Below are 21,217 nucleotides of genomic sequence, written 5' to 3'. Positions count from 1 at the left end.
TAATCGGCCCATCCAAGGCCCAAAAATGACCCCCTAAAGAGGGGGACAGTACCCCCCTCCATAATTTCTCTTTGGTCTCAAAATTGACGTAGATTCTCCAGAACAAGATGGTTTCCCAGGTAATCGACCCCGAGAAATCCAAATTTCATGGTCCCGAAGCTCCTCTAGCTCCCCTTGGGAGGTAAACGGGGGGCCCAATTTTAAAAATCGGGGCTCCTTTCCGAATCACAAATTGATTGCATCCAAATTGAGGAGCAGAACACTTTTACATCTTAAGTGACCCCCAAGAGTTTTAATTGACCCCTCTGAACGGCAGAAAGTAACCCATGAGGAGGAAGGCTCCGCTCCCGCCAAAAATTTCTCAAGATTCCTCTTTGGTCGCAGAATTGACGTCGATTCTCCAAAAAAAGGCGGTTTCTGCCCAAAAGGGCGGGTAGCGGAGCTTAGGGACCATGAAATTCAGAGTCCTCAGGGTCGATTACCTGGAAAACCGTCTTTTTCTGGAGAATCGTCGTCAATTCTGCGACCAAAGAGGAATCTTGAGAAATTTTTGGTGGGGGCGGAGCCCCCCTCCTCATGGGTTGCTTTCTGCCGTTCAGAGGGGTCAATTAAAACTCTTGGGGGTCACTTAAGATGTAAAAGTGTTCTGCTCCTCAATTTGGATGCAATCAATTTGCGATTCGGAAAGGAGCCCCGATTTTTAAAATTTGGCCCCCCGTTTACCTCCCAAGGGGAGCTAGAGGAGCTTCGGGACCATGAAATTTGGATTTCTCGGGGTCGATTACCTGGGAAACCATCTTGTTCTGGAGAATCTACGTCAATTTTGAGACCAAAGAGAAATTATGGAGGGGGGTACTGTCCCCCTCTTTAGGGGGTCATTTTTGGGCCTTGGATGGGCCGATTATGGATTTTTAGGGGTCAATTTCACGTGAAATTTTCCGTGCTTTTCAATTCTGATGCGATTAATCCGCAATTCGGTCGGGAACCGTGACTTTTAGCATCGTGACTCCCCCTTTACCCCCCAAGGGGAGGTGGGGGGGGGGGTTTCGGGACCACGAAATTCGGATTCCTTGGGGTCAAATCCCTATTCAACCCCGCGGTCCCCGACTTCGTGCGACCTAAAACAACCGAGAAAAATGCCTGGTACGGGTGGTCTGAAACACCCTGTATAGAAGGCCACCGTACCGAGATTTCACCAACACTTTACAAAAAAACCGTTGAAGCTATTTCCTTCAAACTTGGCAAGAATGAAGCTAAGAACCACCGGAACAAGTCCAAAAATTCAATTTGACAAAAAAATGCCGCTGAAGCCCCGAGAAAGAAAAGTTGTTTGTCCCTATAGTAATGCATTTGGGGATACGAGGTTGTTTATACGCAGTGTACTGAACAGGTTCAATCGTGTCGCGTGACGTCACAGCACTTAGGACGAAATTTCAGGTAATAGAGGGGTTACTTTCCGACGGGAAAGTCAAAGAGGGATTATTCATATAGGCGAAAAATGCACCCAGCCCGGAATGTACGAAACTTTGTGGGCTGATAGTACTAGTTGAGAGAGGCTTAGGTATCCCTTGCTCCGTTTTTGCAGGAGCCCCAGGGAAACAGCGTTGCCATTTTTTAAAGTCGTAACCTTCAAACATCCATAACATTCGCAGAAATGCAGTTACAGAGCTCGTATTTATATCAAAAGATGCAAAAATTACGTTCTATCGACCTATGCCAAAGAAATTTTAATTTGACTCCATTATTGCCACGTTATGGCCATTTTTGTAATTTTCGTAATTATTTAAAATCACGTTACCGCCTAAAAAAATGTTTGCGGTTGGTGGAGATTGAATAAAAACCTGTCGGAATTATTGTTCGTTCGATTCCGCATCCATCGATATATTATACTTTTCTGAGAGACTTAGGGAACGCGAGTAATAGCGATTTGAAAATTCGGCAACACGGCCGATACCCCGGTATTGACGCTCGTCTCGGTACGTTTCGCAACTTCGTGTTAAAGCAAAACGCCTAGACCAAACAAAATTCGAAAAGTCAGTTCATGTTTTGCGCTTTTTTGAAACTTTCACATGATTTTTAGGATCTCAAGTAGCGGCGGTGTTGCCGGTTTTCAATGAAAACCACCGCTGCGATCACAATTTAAAGTAGTACTCATTTCATCTTATCCAGCTACATTTGTTAACCTAAACTGACCATTTGCGACATGGTGTTGACAACATTGCCTAATTTCCGTCGGAATTCGCGTTGAGGCGGAGTTGCGATGCCGGAGGTTTCATGGAAACCGCCACCGCAATCACAAAAAACAAGTTGGATTTTGCAATCGCTAGCGATGGCAATATTCGTCATGGGAACGTTAGCTTCTGGGATATGAAAATATTAAGGTACATACAGTTCGTTTGTAGTATCTTCTGAATTGAAGGGGCTATGTAATTTTGTGTTGACATCTCTTTTTTAACATTTTTAATTATTTTCTTTGCATACAAGAAAGCTGTTATGTACCAATTATTTATTTTCGTTGGATTATATATGGTTTTCGGAAGTTAACGCATTTAAGTTTCAGGTTCGCTTTTTCGGCGTAAAGTGTACATAAGGTGTCCCAAAAGCACCGGGACTTGTTCTGTAACTTCGAAAGTAAGATAGATACAGACATGATCTTGATTTCATTTTAAAGATCAACTCAATACCTATCGATTAAAACCAAGATCAGCTCAATCGGATAAAAATTGACCGAGTTATGGCAATTTGAAATCAGCGAGGAAAGTTTACGCCTACGGTTTTTAAGGAAGATTCTTCATCGCCGTAAATCGAAAAGTCGGCCGATAAAGTGATGGTTTTTGTGTTTTTTTATTTTCGAGGTGTCATTTATCAACATTTTGTACCATCAAAAACAACAGTTGACAGTGCGTATTATTGCAAAGTACTAAAGGAGTTGAGAATGCACATTTCCCGGAAACGGTCGGACTTGAAAGCTTCGTGGATACTCCATCAAGACAATGCGCGGCCTCACACATCGAGCTTAACACGTGAATTTATGAGTAAAAATGGAGTTGAAACAATCCCTCATCCCCCTTATAGCCCTGACTTGGCTCCATGTGATTTTTGGATGTTTTCTACGCTTAAAAAGGAGCTTCGCGGGCGAAGATTCGTATCGAAGACAAAAATCCAGAATGCAATTCAAAACTTCTTCAACTCCATCCCAGAGGAAGAATTCAGGAAAACAATGTTGGATAAGTGGCAAGAGCGCATGAAAAAGTGCATCTGGTTTGATGGACGGTACTTTGAAAAGCAAAAGGAAGTTATGGAAGATTCGGAGGAAAGTGGATACGAATATTAACTTTTTGAATCCTGGTAAGCGAAAAATCTTCCTAAAAACCGTAGGGGTAAACTTTCCTCACTAATTTCAAATTGTCATAACTCGGTCAATTTTTATTCCATTGAGCTGATCTTGGTTTTAATCGATAGGTATTGAGTTGATCTTTAAAATGAGACCAAAATCATGTCTGTATCTATCTTACTTTTGAAGTTACAGAACCAGTCCCGGTACTTTTGGGACACCCTACGTATGATATTTTTACTCTACACATATGCCCGAATACGCATCATAAGGGACCTATGTGCTTCCTAAGTTGCCAAGTATTAATTATTGTTAGATGATTAGTCTAAAACATTCAATACAACCAGTAAAAATTAACTGTCGTCTACGAGATTCGAACTCCCGCTCGCAACAAAAAGGATGAGTCTAGAGCGCTGACTTGGCGTCTCAAACAACCGAGCTATCTCGACGCTCATTCACGGATGGAGAAAAGATAACAGTTAAGTGATCTCGGACGCTGAGCGGGGCTTCACAAAAGACGACCTTGACATGCGGCCACTGCTGTTAAGAGACAGCGGATTAAGCGCATTGCTCTGTGAGACATTGTTTGCATATGCTTTCATGTGTCACAAGGTTCATCTCAGGTTGCATTTGCTATCGCGGCAGTAAACTGAGGCAATATTTCTGTATTTATGGATTAAATCCATCAATCGAGTTCTGATTTTGGCTCATATATCCGTAACGGGTCCTCCAGAACAATTTTCCGCCTTGTACGATGGCTATTATTTCTTTATATCTATGTTTAAAATTTGAGGTGGGATAATGGCGGCTTCTCAAGAGCAACGAGGTAGGCGATCTTTTGCACCAACGAACAGAAAACTGATGGCGAAAAATAGCCAATGAAAACCTCCCAAAAAAAAAGAATTTGCCTAAAAACGGAACTTCGTGGTTCTGCGCAGATTTACCAGTCAGACACGACATCTCAAGGTGGAAAAAAACTCGCTGGAAGCGAATTTTAGAAATCAACACAACTTGACGTAGAGACATGATTGGCTAAAAAGTACAACGGTTTTTGATACATCGGAAAATCAACCAAAAATCGGAGACTGGGCGAAACGCTCAACGTCGCAGAGGTATAGGGAATCCCATAGCGAAAGCAACGGAACGATTGTAATATCATGGGGAACTCCGTTCCCATGACAAAAATGTTTTACTTATTTAATCACGTTCAGCCTTATTCTGTAGTTGGAATTGTTTATTTATCGAATCGATGGTTTCCTCTATCTCCCTGCAACGGCAGTGGTGCCTGACAGTACCGAGATATCGATTTTGTATAGAGATCAAGAGCAATGGATCTAGGCCCCTCACCAAAACTACTCATCGGACCGCTTGAGTGATTTGGTAGCTTTAAATTTCGATATCTCGTTACTGTCGGTCACCACTGCCGTTGCAGAGAGATAGAGGAAACATCGATTCGATTAATAAACAATTCCAACTACAGAATAAGGCTGAATGTGATTAAATAAGTAATACATTTTTTTTGTGATTGCGGTGGCGGTTTCCATGAAAACTGGCAACTCCGCCTCAACGCGAATTCCGACGGAAATTAGGCAATGTTGTCAACACCATGTCGCAAATGGTCAGTTTAGGTTAACAAATGTAGCTGGATAAGATGAAATGAGTACTACTTTAAATTGTGATCCCAGCGGTGGTTTTCATTGAAAACCGGCAACACCGCCGCTACTTGAATTCCTAAAAATCATGTGAAAGTTTCAAAAAAGCGCATTCGCGCGCAAAGTTATTTTAAATAATTACAAAAATTACAAAAATGGCCATAACTTGGCAACAATGGAGTCAAATTAAAATTTCTTTGGCATAGGTCGATAGAACGTAATTTTTTGCATCTTTTGGTATAAATACGAGCTCTGTAACTGCATTTCTGCGAAAATTATGGATGTTTGAAGGTTACGACTTTAAAAAATGACAACGCCGTTTCCCTGGGGCTCCTGCAAAAACGGAGCTAGGGATACCTAAGCCTCTCTCAACTAGTACTATCAGCCCACAAAGTTTCGTACATTCCGGGCTGGGTACATTTTTCGCCTATATGAATAACCCTCTTTTTGGTCATATTTTCAAAATTTAAAAATCCAACATAGCAGTCGTGGCCAAAGAGGCGAAGATGTAGGTAGTCCTCTCATTGCTCGCTGTGCGAGCTGTGACGCCTGGCCGGGGAGTGCCCCTGGACCCCCGGTTCTTCGCTTCGCGATGAACTTGCAACTCGTTCCGCGAGCCGCTCCTCTTAGCTATATTAACTTTTAAAAGAACGAATTGCCTTTTTTTAACGAAGTGGTGAATAGTGGCGGAGATGTTATCTTTGACTGGGGCCGCCATCTTGGATTTTGGAATTTTGAGAATCTGACCTAAAATTCGAGTTTCCCGCCGATAAGTACCCCTGATTACCAAGTTTCACGTAAATCCGTCGATAAATACCCCCTAAAACCTGAGATTTCAACAATAATGCTATGACGTCACGCGACAGGATTGAAACTGTTCAGCGCGGTTCGTGTAAACAACCGCGTATCCCCAATGCATTAGTATAGGGAGAAACAGTTTTTTTTTTTTTGGGGGGGGGGGGGGCTTTTGCGGGATATTTTTCTAAATTTGATTTTTCAGGCATGCAGCGGTGGTTCTGAGCTTCATTTTTGCCAAGTTTGAAGGAATAAATATAATTAATAAGGGGCGGCTCGCGGAGCGAGTTGCAAGTTCATCGCAAAGCGAGGAACCGGGGATACAGGGGCACTTTTCGGGGGGGACAGCTCGCATAGCACGCTGATCATGGATAGTTAGTATTACTGGTTGTCTTTTTTCACGCAGTGGCGGTTGACTTTTAGGTTGCATGATTTTGCTCACCGGAAGTGATCCATACTTCAAGGCAAACTTCAACCGATGACTTTCCTTACAATGTGTGCCATTTTGAGAAGGACTGTTTTGTGGAGTGTTGTGATGTTATGCTTCCGTAAGATTTCCTCAATAAATTTTGCTGCACTTTTTGATGTGGCTCCAGCTGCTCCACTATATAGCATGAATAAAATAAAATATAAAACAAAACAAAATACGGAGTTGCAAACTTTGGCCACTACCTACAGGTGTATATCGATAGAATATTACATTTTAATTTAAAATTTTATGCTATAAAATTTCCTGATCAAGGACGAAACCATCAACTTTAATTAGAGTCGGGGTTTTCAATGTCAAACTGTATCTATTCACCATTGATCAGACGAGAGTGCGTATTATCATTCCAGTATTCCAAACATGGCTGAAACAACTCACTTTTTACAAAAAAAGAATGTGCATACCTAGTATAATCTCTGTCAAGAATTTTGCTGACTTTATCATATTGTTAGAATAGAAATGAGTATCACTTCTCGCAAAAATGCCCGGCGCTTTTTTCCTAACTTACTTACTAATGGCACTACAGCCCGGGGTGGGCTTTGGCCTTCAAAACGACGCGTCTTCATCCTACTCTGTCCTCAGCCTTTTCCTTCCACCCTATCACTTTCATAACTCAAAGATCTTTCTCTACCTCATCTTGCCATCTTAGCCCTGGCGTTCCTCTCCTTCTCTTCGATAGAACTTTGGCTTTCATGATTTTCCCCGGCATTCTGTCCTCCTCCATTCTGCTATAACGTATCCTAACCATTGAATGCTTTGCGATTTAATGAATCGAACTATATGCCCAGCGCTTTTCTGGTGGAGATAAAGTAACGACTTAGGTTATTGCAATTTGAAATAATGTGAAGTTTATAATTCGAAAATGACGTAATTAGGCACTCCATGATTCGTAACGTAGTCCTATATATTATCATAATCACACCTCGATTTTCATACGTCCTGTCATATTCTCACTATTACCTACCCTTTCCTCGTAAAATTGAAAATTCCAGGGATGATTAGGGCATTGGTACCCATGAAAATGAAAATCCGACCCGGAACTTATCTACGATCTATTACCTATCCTAAGATTGGCGACAAAATAACCTACTACGGAGACTCTCAAACACACTGATATTGGGCTTGACGACAGGATTGTTTGCTCTGTCTTGCATGGAGTAATCTTGGACGGCTGATCCATCGCTACCTCGTTTCGTTTCCTGTCTCGCGGAGTCGCGTGAGAAGTGAATAATGCAAGCTTTTGGCTTTGCTCTCCACAGATATTTAAACCGAGCCACACAAGAGCTCCCGGCCACCTCGACTTGCTTGGCGTTCGACGACGAGATGGACACCGCCTCTGGAGCATCTGGCGAGGAGCTTTGGGGCACACCTACCAGTGGACCCGATTCCGAGATCACCTCCCCCCCTCCGGAGGTATTTTCTTACCATCAATGTATTTATTTTTAACTGTCCCTCAAAGGAGAAACCTGTGTTGACAAACCTCAGAATGGGTCAGTTGCGCTGGTCACAGAATTGTGTTTTGATGCTTGATTCTAGTAAATTAGCTAAAAATGTCAGGTATGATCCGTCCAAACCGCAACTTCCTACGTTCAATATTAACCGAGATATCGCGCTTTAAAAAGTCGGGTTGTTGACGTCATTCACCGCGGCGCGATAGTGACACGCTTCTCGGTTTTATCAGTCAGAGAGACACACATTAGAACTGGTTACTCTACGTGAACGCGTATGCGAAAGCAAGGTGGAAGAAACCAAGGGTGTCACTGCTGCGGTGGATTACGTCAAAAACCCAACTTTTCAAAAAGCGATATCACTCAATTAAAATTGAACGTAGAAAGTTGCGGTTTTGGACAGATCTTAATATTTTTAGCTAATCTACAAGAGTCAAGCATCAAAACACAACTCTGTGACCAGCGTAAATGACTCAGCCGCCAGCCTGATTGAGGAGCATTCCGGAAAAGGGGCACATACGCGTATGTGCCCTTTTTTCAAGAAATGAGAGAAATGGATTCCTAGCATCCTAACATGGCAATGTCCCGAGTTTCAGCTTAATTAATCGATTTTTTAGCCAAGAGGCCACGTTTTGTGAGGCTAAGTCAGCGGTCACAGCCGTATTTCATCTATTTGCCTCTGCGTACGGTAGCCGCGACGTTGAGGAGATAGCGCGCAGGGCGCCACAGTGGGAAAAACAGCCGATCTAGCGCCGAAATAGTCGGAAAATCGACATCAATGAAAATGGTCAAAATTGGTATGTATGTGTTCCTGAGGATCTACTGATCAAGAATCAGTCATGTTTTACTTCATACGGTCGATTTTATCGATGATAATCATTAGAAACGCACCGGATAGCGCAGTGCTGGTGGAGGACCGCCTCTGAGAGTTTACATTCAGTAGCCTCGTATGTACCTACGTTGAAGTGCGTCATGTAGTTACTTTTGATTTTTTTTACAATAACTGACCTTTCTAAAATTAAGGATACCATTATTATCTCTTATATACACTGTTTTGATCTACAGCAATTTTTTAAAGTTAGCCTCCGAAGAAGTCACAAATTCAAACTTCTAAAGACTGCATCTTCTAAGATTCACACAGATCCAAGGAGATATTTATATTTACGTACTCGTCATACTATCAAGATTACAAAGATCCTTGGTTGAAACCAGCCTTCATGAGCCTTTCAGAGATATTCGAAGAAATCTAGAGATGTGCTCAGAATGAATGTGAACCGTTGGGTTTGGCGTCAGATCACAGAGTCGCATGGGGAGAATGCGTATGCGCAGTGCGCTGCGCGCGCAACTCGGGCAACGAGTGCTTATAAACAACTGTTTCAGCGCTACTTGCAGAGCTGAAACGATGGCCTAGTTGGTACGGTCACTCACTCCTATTTTGAATGTTGTGAGTTCGATCCTGCCCGGAGGAGAAAATTTATTAATTAACTCCGGGCATATTTTCAGTTTCACTTGACACTTACTGCACTAAAAAATGGTTTTACTTCACATTAAGTCTTGAGGAGAAAAACATTAGATGCATTGAGCGAAAGGAATTAATTGCCAACATTTCCGAATAATGACAATACTTCACTTTAAGTATACCTTTATGAAAATAATGTGTATTGGTAAAATGACAATATGGATTTCCACTATTACCTATGAACATTTCCTATTTTAGAACACTTCCCCTGGTAAAAATAAGCCATACAAATTACCTATAGCCCGGCCATAGGAAAAATCCTATGGTAAATTGAAACATGGCCTTTTGGCGATAGGAATTTTCTATAGCCGGCGATTGAGAATTCCTATGGCTGGCTGTAGGAATTCTCAATCGCCGGCTATAGAAAATTTAGGGGTTCGCAGCTAGGGGATGGTGGAAAAGGGTTAATTGTGGAAACAAATTTTGAAACCATGAAAAATAAGAATAATGAAACTACTGGGACGTAATTTACCCGATTTTGAAGATTAGAAATTTTTACCTACCTTAGGGATTGAACCCGGGACCTGCCTAACACAAACCGAAGACCCTAACTATTAAGCTATACCAGATGCTGCCTTTATTTGACGCAAAACCGATATTTAACGTCGATTTGAACGGGAAACTAGGATATTTTCAATCTGCCTGGATTTGTCCGTGTATTTATTTTACTTTTTACTTTACTATATTTTTTAAATTTATTTTATCGTTTTACTTGATTTATTTCCTTGCTGACTCTATTTTTTTCTTCACTCTATTTTATTTTTTCAAGTACTTCATTTTTTTTCTTAAATTATTTACTTCTTATTCCCTTATTTTGTTTTATTTTTTACTGTAATTTATTTAATTATTTTAATACTTCATCATGTTTACTTTTTAAATTCATTCTATTCTTTAACCTCATTTAGTTTCTTCCCTTATACTTTATTTTTTCTTCACCTCATTTTTTTACTTCATCTCCTTGCTCCCTCTAATTTTTTACTTCAATTTAGTCTTTGACTTCATTTTATCATATATTTAATTTACTTTATTTGATTTCTCTTCTGTTGTCTCTGTAATTCTATTATTTCTGCTACTCTATTATTTCCACTATTCTATTCTATTATTTACTTATTACTTATTTTTATTTTCTCTCTTTAAATTTTTCATTTTCATCGTTGGATTGGTAGGCCTAAAGGGAAGAAGAGACAGTATATAGCGCTAGTGCGAGAGAGAGATAGCCTAGGTGCGCTTGACTTAGGGCCCAACTGAAGCTCCGGTGCGGAGTGCTTTGCGCACTCATGCGACACATCTCAGCACCTATGCGCTGAATCTCACTCCCCTGTTCATTCTCAATCCGGATTTTCCGTTGGACGGAATCAACGATTTTTAACGGTGTATATGGCCGATTCAAATAAAAAAAAATCAAAATCAAATCAAATTTTGGAAAAGTAAGAATTATTGAGAAAAAATTGAAGAAAAATATTTTTAGAAAAGAAACCAGGATAGATTCACTGGCGCTTATGATGATTTTCGAAAAAAATTACTTTTATAATTGCCCCTCGTGCACACGCGTATTTCCAATCGCCGGATACTGAACATTCTGTTGCCGGCTACAGATGGCTGTTTTGGCAGCGGATGGTTATTGCCGTTATCCACAAGTGGCCAGCTATTGAATGTCCTATCGCTGGCTATTCACGGCTAACGCCGGCTGCAGAACGTTCTATCGCGGCCATTCGTGGCTATCGCTGGCTGTAGAACTTTCTATCGCCGGCTGTAGAACTTTCTCTCGCCAGCAATTCGTGGCTATAGCCGGCGATTGAACGTTCTATCGCTGGCCATTCGTGGCTATAACCGGCGATTGAACGTTCTATCGCCGGCCATTCGTGGCTATAGCCGGCGGTTGAACGTTCCATCGCCGGCCATTCGTGGCTATAGCCGGCGATTGAGCCTTCTATCGCCGGCCATTCGTGGCGATAGAGCTTTTTATCGCCGGCCATAAGGGCGATAAGAAAATCCTATCGCCAGCTATAAAAGCTATAGAAAATCCTACAGCCGGCCATAAGATTTCTCTATCGCCTTTATGGCTTATTTTTACCAGGGTCATGATAAATTAAGTGTTCGGAACTCAATTGTTATCTTAACAGGAATGAGAAAAAAAAAATTAGGGAACGTGATTATCCGTTGATTGGTAATAGCTGTTCCACTGTGCAACGGTTTTTTTTATAGGAAATTTAAAATTTCAAGCGTAATTTTTCTCCTCATTTGCTCTTAATATTGAATACATGCCATTTACCTACTATGTCAATCTGATCTATATTCACATCTTTAGTAATACGATGCGGATTAAGTTCATTCTTACTCATAACTTCACCTTGAAACACTAACACATAGGCACACAAACTTTTCCAAAAAAGGGTGGGAAGTAAGATACTTGCACAGGACAATGAAAAAAGTAACCGACAATAGCGTAAACGACGAGAAATATTTTATTTTACTCTACTGGCTGATCAAATACCACAAACCAAAACAGTCTCTAGGAAAAGTAAATTATAGCTGATCCCATGACTAAATTTGGCTCAATAACTCTTGAATTTACAAAAAATCGGCGCATTGTTATTATTAGTGTATGATTAGATATACAGGGTGTCCCAAAAGTCCGTACCCCCCCTCGTAACTTTTGAACGGTTAGAGATAGAAAAACGAAACTTTGGGAATGTTTCTATCTTAAAGGGGTCATTCTTCAAAATTTTTGTCCCCCCCCCCTCAGGGGGGGCGCGGGGGCCTCCAACTTTTTTTTTTCAAATGGTAACCCCTATCTTGTGATACATCATTAGAAAGAGCATAAAAAACTAAGAATTTTGGCGCAAACCGCAAATCAATATTTTAATTTTTGACCGAGTTATGATAGGTCAAAGGTCAAATTTGACCTATTTTCAAAAAATCATATCTCCGGTTCAAATTATCGTAAAGAAAAAAATAAAACGGGAAAATTTACCAAATTGTAAGCTCTTTCAAGTAAAAATCACAGAAATTACTTCAAACTAATCCTAAGGGGGGTTTCGGACCCCCAAATACGTCATTTTGAAGGTCATACGGTATTCTCGCGAAATGAGCCAATTTCCCCATACTTTTCCTCAACATTATCTTAGTAAGTTCAAAATTAGTTCAACATTGCGTTATCAAGCCCCCAAATTTCGAGCAAAGTTCAAAAAACGAAATTTAAGGTGATTCAATTCAACCATTTAAATTTCATTTTTTTTAAAACTTTGTTCGAAATTTGGGGACTTGAAAACGCAATGTTGAACTAATTTTGAACTTACTAAGATAATGTTGAGGAAAAGTAAGGGGAAATTGGCTCATTTCGCGAGAATACCGTATGACCTTCAAAATGACGTATTTGGGGGTCCGAACCCCCCCTTAGGATTAGTTTGAAGTAATTTCTGTGATTTTTACTTGAAAGAGCTTACAATTTGGTAAATTTTCCCGTTTTATTTTTTTCTTTGCGATAATTTGAACCGGAGATATGATTTTTTGGAAATAGGTCAAATTTGACCTTTGACCTATCATAACTTGGTCAAAAATTAAGATATTGATTTGCGGTTTGCGCCAAAATTCTTAGTTTTTTATGCTCTTTCTAATGATGTATCACAAGATAGGGGTTACCATTTGAAAAAAAAAGTTGGAGGCCCCCGCGCCCCCCCGGAGGGGGAGGGACAAAAATTTTGACCCCCCTAGAAGATGGACCCCTCTAAGATAGAAACATTCCCAAAGTTTCGTTTTTCTATCTCTAACCGTTTAAAAGTTACGAGGAGGGGTACGGAATTTTGGGACACCCTGTATAAGACCGATTAAGTGTGAAAAATCAATGGGAAAGTGAACGCCCCGCGCGTCAAGACTTTTTCGGCGCTAGATCGGCTGTTTTTCCCACTGTACGCAGGCAGGCATGCTGGTGATAGGTACTAATAAGGATCACGATGCATTTGTAGTGACAAATGCATCTCACTGATTCTGCTGATCAATAGGTACAATATCATCGGGTTGCAGTGATCGTCAACGCGTCGCACTGGTCACATGTGAATTTTTGTAATTATTAATAATTAAATTTTTAATGGTCTCTTGTGAGTTTGAATTTTTCGAGTCTTTTGCGTGCTTTCCTGTCTTTTTCATTGATAATGATCGAAGATGATCCACCCGCGCGTTCGCGATCGAAATTGTCATGTATAAATTGATCGGAACTATTTATTTTCGTTTAGAAACTCGTTAAAGTCTCGAAAATTCACCTTTAAAAGCCAAAAACTATGACCACCGGTCCGTTTCCGGAAAAAGGGCACATAACGGAAAATTTTAAAAAATTCCTCCCACAACACTGACAAAAATGTAGGTTTTACCAATGGGCGTTATTCATTCTAAGGTGTATTAATGTTGATATGAGTGTCCCAGTTCCGATGTATGTCATCACTAGTGCCCAGAAAATAAGAATAAAAACTTCCAATGCATTTTTCTCGCAACACGTTTTTCGGTATAGGTACGAGTACCTACCTACATGTGGATTGCATTTTGCTAAAAGGAACCACTAGCATTGCAATGATTCTGAGATTGTGCAACTTCATCCTTTGTAATAAAATTGCGGAAATTGTGAAAAACTATGAAATTTAGATGGTAATTTTTGTCTTAAATTTACAGTTTTTAGCTAGTAAAATAGAAACTATTAAGGGATGATCGGGTTTTTTCCTCTAAGACAAAAGAAGTTGCAAAATCTTAGCAACATTGCAATGCTAGTGGTTCCTTTATGCAAAATGCAATCCATGTGCCCTTTTTCCGGAAAGCTCCTCAATTGTTGAATATTTGTAATTGTTGACCAAACGAGACTGAACTAAGAAGGAAGAGAGTTAGTATAATTTATGTAATTGGTCGGTCTTGTCTGTCCTTCACTTTGTCTTGTCCTTGTCGGTTGAAATCGACGAGAAGCTGAAAACACTTCTTGATTTGTCGATGCTTTGCCTTAGAGTCTATCAAAGTTCACCGTGAGTGATGAGGGGTTTTGGCAACGTCGCCAAGCGTGATAGTAGGTTGACATTGTACTTATTTGTACAGTTACATCGGTAATTCGCGTAATAGTGACTCTCGCAAAGTACCTTTACTTCTAATGAGAGATATAAACTGTGACCATCATAAAATCATATACGAGTCTCGAAGACTCGAAAAGACTGCAGAAGAGCAATGGAAAATTCATTCACGCGCTCAGTTCTTCGTGAATGTCTCGTTTTGAGACCATTTTCAAACGAAACTTCTCAAGACAAAAGTTGTAGCGCGTAAAATTTCATAACCAAATTATAAATTTCACTTTTCCAAACTGAATCTCAACCGAGGAAAGCGCTTCGCAATCAAACACAAATTCACCGTAGGGCCACTACTGCGCGTTCACACAATAAGCTCACCGATACAAAGTCGGCGCCCTACACTCATCGGTCGGTGTGCCATGCAATTATTTAAAAGCTGTCACGCCTTCTGTAACATATAGAATGCACGGGTAACCTCATTCAATGCCTTTCAACAAAATCAATCTTACATACCTACAGTCGACAAATAGGACGACTAGCGAAGCCGGCCAATTACATAACTTCATTCTCATTCAGGCATTGTCCACTTGAGAAGGGTTGTCGGAACTCCGGGTGAACTGTTCCAGGAACGTGTTTCGACTTACCTGCAAGGCATGCCCAGGTCATTTTGATAGGGGGGCCTGGCCCGGGAAATTTTTGAAATTGTAAAGATATTTGGACGCATTTTGAGGCGTCCGTGATGGAAATTATTCCCATCAATTTCTGCAGAAAAATTACGCTTTTCTTACTTTCAGCAAAAAATATTTTCAATTATTCCAGTCAACAGATCCGGAATTTTTTTAAAATTTTAAATTTACTTGGAAACATTTTAGGCTTTGCTATGACTGGAAAATGACGAGGGGGAAAAACTATGCCTTAAAGAGGCTGGAAAAAGGAAAACGAAGAACGAACTACGAACACGCCATTCATGGATGAAAATCGAGCCTATATTGAATAGAGATAACAGGATGCTTGCACCTGGCTGCGGTCTTAGACGGCTCGCGCCTTACAGGATAGGCCGCCTGTTAAGGTTGGCGATTAGCCGGGTGGGAGAGCAGAGAGAACCCAATTTGATTCGATGACACAAACTTGTATTCCATACTTCACAGAGCACACAGACCGAATCATCCGACGAAACGCACTCACATTCCTCACCAACTCGTTGCTTCCCCCTCCAGTGATCAGCCGAGCAATCCACTCCTCTGATTGGCCAGGGGAACTTCTCAAGTGATGCTCCAAAGCAAACTCGAAATTTCCCCGGCCAACAGAGCAGCCGTGCCAACTGAACAAAGGAGAGGCAAGCAACGTCAGGGAGTCGCTATACTTGACACCGTCCGCTTGACCGGCATGAGGCATGGATATAGCAGTCTTCCTCCCTTAAAAAACTAAGACATAACTGAGATGATGCCAGAAATTAACATCAGAAATAGAAACATGAGACAATAAAAAAAAAAAAAAATGATGAGGAATAGGTACTGCAAAAAAGATTAACGCAATTTTAAATTCAAGTTTTAAAGTCTTTTAGCCAGCTTGGCACTTTCTTAACTCTATCTGGGCGTTGAACTACTGGTTGAGTTGATACACTTGGTAGAGGAGACCTATTTGCAGAACGACCCCTGCCGACTGTTTTGCGAATGATCAGGGAAGACTCATCCTGCGTTAAGTCCACGATTGGTCCCCCAGCAGACACTGAGCTTGAAGAAGTTGTGCTAGGTACACCGCCGGCTTCAGGGATTTGTCTAGCAACCGCAGGCTTGATGATTTGAGGAAGTTGGCTGGAGCTTGACTTAGGTAAAAGCTGACCGGTTTCCGACATTGGTTTTGCAGAAACTGGATGCTCTAGTTGAGAACTGAAGCAGGGTTTTTGAATTTCCTGATTTGGTCTAATTACCGGCTGCAAATCTGGAACAAAATCTGAGGGATAAACGTTAATTTGAGGAGAATCATTGAATGTAACACGTTTTTCGACGATGACGGGTTTTTCTTGAGGAACGTGAAGATTGAATGCTCGAAGTTGATCAATGTGCCGCTTGAATATATCGACGGTGAAACTACCAAACCACGTATCTCGTTTGCGGTGTTTAAAAATCTACGCTCGCATTTTACTTTTTGAGGTAGACCAAATCAATATCATTTCTTGAAATTTTCACAGAATTTTCTCCGCACGAAGAGGAAAAATCACAGAAATTTTCAAGACTGGACGTTAAGTAGTTTTTCATTCAAAAAATAAAGTATGACAGGAAGTCTGCGACGTCGCAAACCGAGATACGTGGTTTGGTAGTTTCACCGTCGATATGTTCATTTTTGAGACGAACTAAGTAGTGAAGTTTACCAAACTTTCGTAAAATGACACCTTGGTCCCAAGCAGGCTTGTTATGGCGATACGTTCATGCAATAACTTGATTTCCAACTTGAAGCGATCGTACAGGTCCGAAGTTTTGATTAGAATTTTTCATCGGGATGACTGGGCGAATCGCGTCAAGACGAATTCTAATACGACGATTTAGGTAACGTTCTACAGGGCTTTTCCCATCAACTAGAGGTGTGGCTCTAAATTGTAGAAGTATTTGTTGAATTTTTGTTTCGATGTTACCTGGTTCTCTCTCCATTTTTTGGAGTTTTGATTTAAGGATTTGAACGTATTTCTCGGCTAACCCGTTTGTTGCTGGATTGTTGGGTGCTGAGAACTTATGCATAATGCCCCTAGTTTTGCAATATTTTTCGAAAGTGTCGTTGTTTTCTGCAAAAATACTCGCATTGTCTGAAACTAATATTTGAGGAAACCCATGAGAGGTGAATATTTCTTCAAGAAGGTTAATTGTCGAGCATTTGGATGGAGCTTTCCTTAATATTTTTATCTCAGGCCATTTGGATTTCGCATCCACAAGGATGAGGAAGGAAAGTCCCGCCCTTGGGCCTACATAGTCGATATGAACTCGATCGAAGTTTTCCTCCGGGATTTCCCACTTGTGCATGGGTGCTCTCTTGGGAGAAGTTTGGTTTAACGTACAATTGTGGCAGCTTTTCACTAGTTTCTCGATATCGGAATCTATACCAGGCCAGTAGACATAACGTCTGGCCAATTGCTTCATTTTAGAAATTCCTGGATGTGTTAGATGCAGCTCTTGCAGAATTTGATCCCTAAGGGTTGCTGGAATATAGATTCGCTCACCTCGGAATAGGATACCCCTGTTGATAGTGAATTCGAGAGAAATTGGGTCCTCAGCATCAGAACGCAGCTTGGCTAAAATATTGGAGAGTTCAGTATCAGCAGCTGTAGCGTTAACATTGTCATTACTGGTAATTTCACTGTTTGAGATTTGATGAATCGTTTGATCTTGACAAGCAGACATTTCAAAATCTAGGAGAGGTTGGTTACCCAGTGGACTCACATCTGAAACTGGAAAACGAGATAAAAAATCCGCATTTGCGTTTTCTTCGCTAGTGCGATGCTTGACTTCATAGTTGAATGTCGACAGGTAAGCAGCATAGCGCAAAAGTCTTGCAGCTGTCATTGGAGGAAGTTTTTTGTTATGACCAAAAATCCGGGCTAAAGGCTTGTTATCAGTTAATAACACAAATTTACGACCATAGAGGTGCATGAAGAATTTGTCTAGAACAAAGACAATACCAAGAGCTTCCCTGTCTAACTGACTATAGTTTTTCTCGGCATAGGAGAGAGTGATCTTGAAACAAACATAATCGGCTTTTCTACACCATCGATAATGTGCGACAGAACCGCTCCTAAACCCCATGGACTTGCGTCGCAAGCCACAGTTACTGGAAGGTTTACATCGTAAGATACCAAAACTCTATCACTGGCAATCTGAGCTTTTAGTTTTAAGAATGCTTTTTCGCACTTTACATGTACAATGATGTCGTCGAAATACCAAACAATTCCTTTAAGGTTAGTAAGGATGCGGCCTAGAATTTGATGGGACTGACTTGGCGCAGTCTTGATGCCTAGACTTAATCTATTCATGAGGTATGTGCCACGATGCGTTGAAATAGTTTGAATTTTCTTGGACTCTTCGTCCATTTCTACATGAAGGTATGCTTTGAAGAGGTCGATTTTACGATATACATTTGAATCTTTTAATTGGCTAAGCAATTCTTCGATGCGGGGAATCGGAAAATGATAATCATCTAACTTAGGGTTAACACTCACTTTGTAATCTACACAGAGGCGAACTTTGCTTTCTGGTTTTGGAACTGGCAATAAAGGGGAGCCCCACTGGCTAGTATTAGTTTTCGTGATGATTCCATTTTTCTCTAGTTCATCCAATTCATCATCAACTGCTTGTTCAATTGCATAAGCTGGGTCACGCGCTTTGATAAATTTAGGTTTTGCTGTAGCTTTAAGCGGCAGCGAGCATTGAATATTAGGTATTTTCCCTACTTTTTGCTCACAAATTTCAGGGAATTGATGTCGTATATCTTGAATGGTGATACGATTTACAGAGGGCATGTGCTCATTAGAATTAGAATTATAAGCGTTGAGATTATTGACAGTATCAAGTTCGTTGAGATTTATTTTGAAGCGTCGAATCCATGACCTTCCCAAAATAGGTGATAAATGAGAAGGCACGACATAGAAAGGAACATGAGCTGTGATGTTGTTGAAGGTAACCGACGCCTTGGCATAGCCAATCGGTTTAATGATTCCGTGATCATATGATTTAAAATTTTGTCGCGCAGGGAATAGTTGCACACTTGATTCCAGTTTTTGGAAGTCACTTTCTGGAAGCAAGGTGTAACCACATCCTGAATCGACCTCGAAGTTAGTTTTCCTGCCGTTAATTAGAACTGAAGCAAAATATTTGCCCGCATCTTCATGCTCGTCGCTGCATGGATCCAACAAGTTGACTGCAGAGAGAACGTTACTATCATATGATGGTTCGAAGTTAATAATGTCATTGAGATTAACGTTTTCAATAGACTTGACAATCTGGGAAAGCAGACATTTAATGCAAACTTTACTCGCGTGCCCTTTGGTGTTACAAGAGTTACATCTGAGGTTAGCAGGATTATTAGTTCTACAATCGGACGCCCGGTGATTACTCAGTTCGCACCTGATGCATAAGTCTGCGATGAAAAGTTTCCCATAATCGATCTTGCGCTTGGGTTTGCGATACGACCTCTGAGAGGACCTGCGTTGATGGTACCGTTGGTTACTCTTGTTCCTTTGATGAGATGTATTGCCTCTGTCATCGTTCCCGCTGTGATGTGCTCGTTGAGAAGAGGATCTGGAATGATGAGTGTTATAAACTTTATTAACATGATTTGATGAGCCGTTACTGATACCATTCTTGATTTCTAGGTTATCTAGTTCTGAATTTTCCAAAGACAAGGCCAGAGCTACAGCTTTATCGAAGTCTAATTCCCTTTCGCATTACAACTTTTCTCTGATCGTAGAACTTTTAATTCATCTTATAAACTGAGCTCTAAGGAATTGGTTTGCAATACTACCACCACATGGATATTTGAAATCGGAATTTTCAAGGTAACCACGCAGTGCTGTTACATAATTACTTATGGATTCAGAATCACTTTGAGTTCTAGATAAGAATCTATGTTGCTCCAAGAGCTTATTTGGAGGTGGAGACAAATGTTTCTTCAATTGAGCAATAATATCATCATAAGTTACTTCTGGAATAGTTTTTGGTGCGATCAGAGATTTAAGGGTTTGATACGTGTCTGTACCTTAGGAAGGTCCTTATTTTGGACCTTTGAGAAATTCTAAGTTCGAAACCCTGCAATCGGTTCCTTTTTATGAAAAAATAACGGGGGAAAAAAGGAAAAAAAAAAAAATGTTACCCATGCCGCAATGGCGCCAAAGTTGCGGCGCACGAAAATACGATTTTCAGCAAATCGGGCTTTCACGGCATTTCGCCCTGAACTTTGGGCACGCATTATTGCATGTAGACGTATGAAAATTTGCAATAGTACACATTTTTTAGTGCTCTTTCACGTGAAATCATCAGATTTGGGCTAAAAATTATGCAAATTCATGTTTCAAACCCTCAAAGTTACGGAAAAACACGATTTTTCGGGTCCTACTCAGGAGTTACGTTTATAGGCAGTGTCTACTGAAACATGATAATTTAAAAAAAAAGGCGTGATAAATTGCCGTTAGTACTAAGTTTTACCGTAGTTCAACGTAAAATTTGCGTTTAAGATCTATACGCGCGGATCTAGGATCAGCAGAAACACGTTGAAGCATGTTGAGATGGCTCCTCCAGGATTCGCTGGATGACAAGACAGGACAGTGCGGTTTTGCTAGAGCAAAAACTTGAGATAGATATTTTATACTTGCCTTGCAGGCACCACATATCGACGGTGAAACTACCAAACCACGTATCTCGGTTTGTGACGTCGCAGACTTCCTGTCATACTTTATTATTTAAATAGAAAACTACTCAACGTCAAGTCGTGAAAACTTCCGTGATTTTTCCTCTTTGTGCGGAGAAAAATCTGTGAAAATTGTAAGGAATGATATTGATTTGATCTCCTTCAAAAAAATAAAATGTGAGTGGAGATTTTTAAACACCGCAAACGAGATACGTGGTCTGGTAGTTTCACCGTCGATATACGAAGTAGTGTTACCTGGTGCATTTGACTCCAAAATGCCCCCATCTAAAGGTCCTACCGTCTTTATTTTCCAACGCTTTAAAGAAGCTTGGTACCAAATCGACCCAACAAAATTTAAAACGGGTATGCAAGACCCCAAAGTAGCCAAAATTTTTGAAGCGGATCGTGAAAGCATCATTGTTTTTGTAGAGAAAACATTACAAAAAGATAATGCACCTAGAGATGATGACAGAGAATTTTTGAAATTAACTTTGATATTTCTCGGGAAAATTAACGAGGGCAATGTTCATTTTTATGCTCCTGGCCCTATTCA

The 21,217-nt window shown here is 40.6% G+C and overlaps 1 protein-coding gene across 9 annotated transcripts in view; it reads left to right on the top strand.

The window, feature by feature from the left end:
• Window positions 1–21,217, top strand: part of PsGEF (Protostome-specific GEF) — a 516,326-nt gene that overhangs the window by 439,947 nt on the left and 55,162 nt on the right. For all 9 annotated transcript variants that reach the window (XM_072297125.1, XM_072297127.1, XM_072297130.1 and 6 more), the window contains one exon: window positions 7,528–7,681. In XM_072297125.1, the coding sequence (XP_072153226.1) occupies window positions 7,528–7,681 (154 nt within the window). The remainder of the gene's footprint in view (window positions 1–7,527; window positions 7,682–21,217) is intronic.

Source organism: Bemisia tabaci, chromosome 2 (genome assembly GCF_918797505.1).
Source record: "Bemisia tabaci chromosome 2, PGI_BMITA_v3".
NCBI lineage: Eukaryota > Metazoa > Arthropoda > Insecta > Hemiptera > Aleyrodidae > Bemisia > Bemisia tabaci.
This window is presented reverse-complemented; position numbering and strand designations above follow the sequence as displayed.